The 7,021-nt window shown below is 42.0% G+C and overlaps 1 protein-coding gene across 2 annotated transcripts in view; it reads left to right on the plus strand.

The window, feature by feature from the left end:
* jbug (filamin-type immunoglobulin domains fbug) overlaps positions 1-4,826 on the plus strand; it is a 69,753-nt gene extending 64,927 nt beyond the window's left edge. For both annotated transcript variants that reach the window (XM_070125434.1, XM_070125435.1), the window contains 8 exons: positions 1-234; positions 333-499; positions 621-827; positions 948-1,829; positions 1,945-2,043; positions 3,093-3,213; positions 3,419-3,600; positions 3,704-4,826. The exon at positions 1-234 is cut by the window's left edge and continues 147 nt beyond it. In XM_070125434.1, the coding sequence (XP_069981535.1) occupies positions 1-234; positions 333-499; positions 621-827; positions 948-1,829; positions 1,945-2,043; positions 3,093-3,213; positions 3,419-3,600; positions 3,704-3,832 (2,021 nt within the window). In that variant the 3' untranslated portion in view covers positions 3,833-4,826. The remainder of the gene's footprint in view (positions 235-332; positions 500-620; positions 828-947; positions 1,830-1,944; positions 2,044-3,092; positions 3,214-3,418; positions 3,601-3,703) is intronic.
* Positions 4,827-7,021: the final 2,195 nt, after the last annotated feature.

The raw sequence follows: 7,021 nt of genomic DNA on the forward strand, positions 1-7,021 counted from the left end.
TGATTTCGGGCCCTGGGGATTGGGCAGTACCTGTTAAATGCTACCAGCAGAAGGACGGCAATCTGTTAGCAGAATATACCCCTCACACTCCTGGCAATTATAAAATAGAGGTCATGTGTGCTACCAAGCATGTCAAAGGCTCACCATTTCAGTGCACAGCATATGATGCATCCAAGGTTGTCATGGAGCATAACAAGAATCTCGTGGCTGTTGGAGAACCTTATGCATTCAAGTGTAAGTTTCACTGATCTTGCAATATTTTATTTTAAGATTGTTGCTTTATCGAAGATCGTTGTCACTGAACATATATAATCTGCATTTTTTTTCTGCAGTGGATAAGTCCGAGGCAGGAGATGCAGATCTAGAAGTCCAGGTAGAATCTCCAACTGGAGTGATGACACCCTTAGAAGTTAAGACAGGGCCTTCAAGCGAGATGGTGGAGTGGACCCCTGAGGCTCCTGGACAGTATAGAATTACTATATTCTATGGAGGAGATGAGGTTATTTTTAAGTATTTGTAAATATTAATTTGTGATATTTTCAGCAGCAATACTTTGCAGAAATTAAAGCTATTCATATATGAAACAGGCAGGTGTTTTCACAGTTTGATTTTATTTTCAGGTGCCAGGTTCGCCCATGATCTTAGATGTTGGTGAGTCAGGACTAGCGACTGTAAAAGGGTCAGGCTTAGATGGCGGAGCAGTGGACACTCCTCTCTCTTTCTCGGTGGATGGGCGTGGATTGTTGGGTGAACCTCATGTTACTGTTGATGGCCCTGATAGTGTGGCAAGGGTCAGTGTCCGGAAACAAGAAGAAGGACTTTACCAGGCAAGTACTCAATTTATGAATACTTAAAAAGTTGATTTATCACTATTCTGGTTTATTTCTTTTTTGTGTGTAAATGAGTGCACAAATATATATTATTACAAGTAAAGATTCTTTCCACAGGTGACATATGTCCCTCATGAGGTCGGCCTCTTTGATATTCGGGTACAGTGGAACAAGCGTGACGTGGCAGGAAGCCCCTTCCATCCCAAAATCGTCAACCCCGCACGAGTGCGTCTGATTGGTGGGTGGTCAAGCCTTCAGGACAGTGAGGGGCGGCTTGAGTTAACTCCACGTGAGGAAAAACGCCTGGCCTTTGATGTTAGCGAGGCTGGACCAGGGAAACTGCGATCTGAAGTTACTTACGAGGGTAGAAATATTGACTGCAATATAGACCAAAATGGATCACGTTCACGCCTGGTGTTCACTCCTCCTGGTGAAGGGTCATATGAGATACGCTTGTGGTATGCTGATCTTCCTTTGCCTGACATGCCTGTATTTGGGTGGGCCGAGCCAGCATCCACTGGAGACCATACTCGGGTGACACTTCAAGGACATGGACTCACAACTGCCCGTTGTGGAGACCAGTCCGAGTTTATCATTGATGGCTCCGCAGCTGGACCTGGAGCTCCAGATGTTACAATGAGCGGTACAAAGGCTGATATCTCTATTTCCCTTTCACATCAAGGAGGAGGTATCTGGAGAGCAATTTACACACCTATGGTTCCTGGTGCTTATCTCCTAAATGTCATGTGGTCAGATCGCCAGGTAAGAGGCTGCCCTCTGAAAGTCAATGTGGAAAGAGTGGCAGATGCCTCAAGAGTAATTTGCTCCGGAGAGGGCCTTAGGCATGGCATGGTTGGGAACGACATCAAGTCATTCATAGACACAAGACGGGCGGGACCTGGTGAGCTCACTGTCACCTGCAGCGGTCCTACCAAGGTTGCTTTGTGTGACTTGGATGACCATAGTGATGGTACCTTTACACTAAACATTAGGCCACAGGTATGCTTAAAACAATGTGTACTAGTATTTCCATTTACTCTGATATCATGCTTATAATTCACATTATTTACTCAATTATGATATATGATACATTAGAATTATATTTTGATTCTAGGAGTCCGGCCGCCATGCTCTGAACGTGAAATATGAGGGAGACCATGTTCCTGGGTCCCCCTATACGCTCAAGGTTGCTGGAGCCCCTGATCCATCTAAGGTATTGCTTGCTCCTGCTATTACCATTTTGAATATCGGTTGTTTAGACAGGTTTCTAAATCCGAGGAATGAAATTTTTTAGAAGGAAACAAACAAAATTATAATGATATCCATTTTATATGGTAATTAGCCAAGGGTGCTACAGTCTTGCTGACAACTGAGTAAGATGTTTGTTCTATGTTTCATATTCGAAGAGGACACATATTGGCGTATAAGGGGCGCACTTGACCATATCGTTCCTTGTTTGTCGCATAGGCCTACACATCTCCAAATCTAAGTGGACATACAAAATATTTGCCAATCTACGAGATAAGAAAAATACAGATAAAAATTATGGTTACACCCAAGCCTCCCCTTTACTATAGACTTTTAAGTTTGATATTTAAAAGGGCTTTTATGTTTAAAGTTTGATACGACGAATGAAGAGTAAGAAGTGGGCATTTTGAAATTTGTTCAAAAGAAAAATAAACTGACAGTGATGCAAAACGTTAATATTATTGGCGATCTGTAGTATAACTGCCGAGATAGGCTGTACGGTAACTCCGATCACATATTTACCTTAGCAGCAGTACTGTGCTATATATTAAGAAGTAAGATTAATTTAATTATGGTTGAGAATAAGACCTATTTAGTCGGAATGCTTGCTGCACTGATTCTCGGAATAAATGTATGATTTCATCTCTTCTCAAGTTGTGAACCGTCTTAACACCGGGAAATGAATACGGTAAACAAAATATTTTGGAGGACCTAAACTGTTAATATTTTACGTGGAATGAGATTATTAGGATAATTTAACAACAAAGTAATTCTTTTATTTCATAAGAAAGATTCGTACTTGCTATCTGTCCATTTTCATCGTATTTTTGTGTATGTGAGAGAGTTTGAGTGTGAGAGAGCGTGAAAGAGTGAAAGTGTATGAGTGAGAATGAGAGAAAGAGATAGAGAAGAGAAATATGTGATTGTATTTTCTTTCCCAGTAAAACTCCGTTATGGTTACTATATCTCATGGAGGTGATTTCACGATCTGACGATTCTTCCACTTGCCGCCAGGTGCGCGTGTATGGACCGGGGATTGAGCACGGCGTGTTGGCCTCTTACCAGAGTCGCTTTATTTGTGACACCCGCGGTGCTGGAGCTGGGCAGCTCACTGTTAGGATCAGAGGACCTAAAGGTAAATACATCTAAAATCTCTGTCATAGTGTGTGTGTACAGATACCAGGAGTGCTAATTGTACACATAGAACTAGTAGTAGTAACAACAGTAACAACAATGATGGTATATAGTCTTATAATTGACATGTAAGGATATTTGCTACCACCTTCATGCACATTAATCATTATTTTGAAGGACTGATGGTACTGAATTTCCTTTTAAAGGTGCTTTTCGTGTGGAGATGCAGCGTGAGTCACAGAAAGACCGAACTATTTTGTGCAAGTACGACCCAACTGAGCCTGGTGACTACCGCATGGAGGTCAAATGGTCTGGTGAACATGTCCCTGGAAGCCCATTTGTTGTTATGATCTTCGATACGCAGGATGAGCTGAACAGATACATGGCTGTAAGTTTTAGGAAGTTTTTGACATATTTTGACCAACAAGTTTTGAGTTGCTGTTTTTACTGGCAATTTATATTATAATAATGATACCTGTTTATTTGTACAGGGTGGATACTCGCCATCTGGAATGGGTAGAGCTCCTAGCGAGTACTATGGTAGTATTGGATATGGAACAACTTATGGCGCTGTCAGCTTCGGTCAGATGTCATGGCGAGGCTCGCAGGCACAGCTGTGAGGCAGGCCAGGGTCCCCACTTGGCGTCCCCCATAACCCCCATGGCGCTTCCTTCACCTGCTTTAATCCTGAGTCCTCTCCTCCACCTGCATCCTCCCATGTCTTGACCAGCGCCCATGATCACTCCTACTCTACACCTCGGCAGGTTAAGGCCATGGCCAAGGTCCGCCGTAGAAGCAGAAACATGTTTGAGCCCATGTGTTGCAAGGCTCCCATAGGACTTCCAACAGGTTACTTATCACCCAGGCCTTGGTCTCCAGGTTCTCGTCCAAGGGTTTTCACTTCAGCTCCCAATCTCTCCTCCTCGAAGAAGAGATTATCACCCTGGCATTTGACTCCCACAAAAGGCTCTGTGTATTTCGATGTCCGTCTCGACCAACTGAGCTAGCACTAAGACAACTTAAATGGCAATAGGAAAAGCCTCTGCAGAACTGATGTTTAGTTCCTCAGTAGAGGTACAATGGACGTGATCTGCTTGGTTGTGTTGTTTATAAAAAACCTGAAAACTGAGGTTCCACTAGAGAGATGTTGGCTCCCATCCGGCAAGGCGAGAAGTAGGGTCCTGGACAGTTCTGTGCATATTTATGGGAAATAAACTCTGGGTGACAACAGTGGGGCCTCCCCTAGCCTTTGTTACCAGTACTGTTATGAGATGCACACTACTCATTCATTCATGAAATTTTGTTGATTTATTTTATTTTCTCATATCCCCATGAATCATGTATGATCAAAACTATTCCATACATTTTTATTTGCTTGTATATGTATTTTCTTCCTTAGCATGAAATTCTAATGCAAATTGTTATTTTTCCCCAGTTGTTGAAAGTAAGACATTTCAGTTGTCATGATGTCACACAGCTCGAATAGGTTAGGAATGGATCATAGGTCACTATAGATTATGCTGTTGTCATATTAATGTACTTTATAGAAATATAACGAACTCATTTTTAATTATTTGTAAATGATTTATTAATAAATTATACTAATGAAATTGATCTTGTATGTTTGAATGTCACAGAATTGCAAAACATGCAAGTTCATGCACGTATCGGAAATTATGATGCAAGATTAGCTGGATGTCACTTTCACTCTCACTCTCGCTTTCACTTTCTATCCAGCTTGGGACTGTCTTTCAACAGGCCGTGATGGATTCCCCTAAGTGCCTGATGCCGGGGATAATACCAATTCTGATACTTAGAAGTATGGGAAACCAATTCCTCACCCATTAACGATTCTATGGCCTCTTACTGCATCTTTCGTCAGTTATCAGTTTGTTAGCAGGATGTTCAGATGTCACTCAGTGCATGCAGTACAAGTTCGTATGGAATTGATGAGCAGAAAGATCAAGAAGTAAGGCTGGTACAGGCGCCATTTATCCATATGAGGAGAGTCAGGTATGGAAATGAAACTGCAGAATTTTTAAATATTCGGCCACCAATTTTGCCTGCAGAAATTTCGTTCAACTGTTTGAATTGTTTAATTTCTGTACACTCGGTCGATCAATGCGACCCTATTTGTGAAGGAGTCAACTGATGTACTGCTCATGTCAGTGGAGCTTTTCGTGTCAGAGCGGGCCGAGCAGTGAAAACCCTCCGAAGGGACGGTGGGCCTGGGATAAATATGGCTAGTAAAACTGAAGATTTACGAATGAAGACTTAAAAAACAATAAAAGAAAACCTAATAAAAATAAAATCCTAAGTATTAAAAAATACAATACTTAGCACCGAAAACCATCGCCGATGGTTCTTAAACACTAAAGATATGATTTTAGCTTTCTGTTTACTTGCAACACCTACGGAAGTTAAATAAATAGCTAACCATAAAAAGGAGCTTGGTCACAACTCCTTGTTAAGATTGAAACACATTTGCCACAATAAAATAATGATAAAAAGGTGCCTTTGTCTCCCTGATTAATATGTGAAGTCAGTGCCTTGTTGCAGTCTTCCGTCCTCGGATCTCTGGCTTAGGGGAGCATTGCCTGCTAACGAGATGTCCGGCAAAATCTGTCGAGTATGTATATATATTTTATATATATATATATATATATATATATATATATATATATATATATATATATATATATATATATATATATATATATATATATATGGAATAATAATAAATTATTAAATAAAAAGAATAATAATAAGCATGGTCTTGTCAGGCTCTCTACAAGTGTCGTGTGGCTTTCTAGTTCAACTTGATTATGCAATCCCTCCCAATCCCTTGCCTGTTCTTGCCTTGGGGGGCTTAGGAGACAGACTGAGACCTAATGCAGAGATCAACCCTCGACTCAACTAATTTTGCATAGTCTTTTCTCCCTTTGTTTCCGTCCCATCTCTAACCCCTTCTACTATCTGTTTCCTAAAGTGTAAGAGCCGTGCTGAATGGATGAAAGGCTGTGTTTGTGCCAGTCCTGAACGGCCTGAGGTAACCATGGGCACGGTATTCCCCTGTTTTAGTTGTCTAGACCTTACCCCTCAAGGAGGCTCTGAGGGGTTGACTGTTTATATCCCTTGGCCAGTAATGGAGACGTAATACCCTTATTAGGGGCAATGAGGCTTGCCCCTTCATCAAATAGACCCACCAATTCAAATTCTACCGACTTCCCGACCCCAGGCAGTGCTACTCCATTCCTCCTAGAGGTCATCTAAAGAAACCCACCAGCATTGCGGAAATTACTTTCCGTACACATGACCTTCCCTTTCGTATCTACATCGGTGGACAATCCCTCCCTGTTCGACCATACCAACCTCCTCCCTGTCAATGTCAAAACTGTTGGCGCTTTGGACATCCTGCTAAACACTACCGTTCCACAGACCGATGCCCCTTATGTGCCCAACCGGGTCATAACTGATCAGATTGTTCTGCACAAACACGCACATGTGCTATCTGCGGCGGCCCCCATATTGTATTTTATAAAGGCTGCCCCACTTAAAAGTTTGAGTCTGAGGTAGCAGCTTTCAGATACAAACTAGGTCTCTATAGTGAAGCCAGACAGGAAGCACGTCACGAGGTTTTTCTCATAGTCACTACTCTAGTAATGTTGCTCCCTCTGCCCCTCCCCTTCCAACCCAGGATATTCCTACACTCTCCCCTTTACCTACTTACTTCCCCATATCCACTTCTACCTCCTACCTTCCCTAGTCAAATTCTTTTGCCACTTTAAACCCAGACACTCAAATCTCAA

This window comes from Penaeus vannamei, chromosome 9, assembly GCF_042767895.1.
Source record: "Penaeus vannamei isolate JL-2024 chromosome 9, ASM4276789v1, whole genome shotgun sequence".
Classification (NCBI taxonomy): domain Eukaryota; kingdom Metazoa; phylum Arthropoda; class Malacostraca; order Decapoda; family Penaeidae; genus Penaeus; species Penaeus vannamei.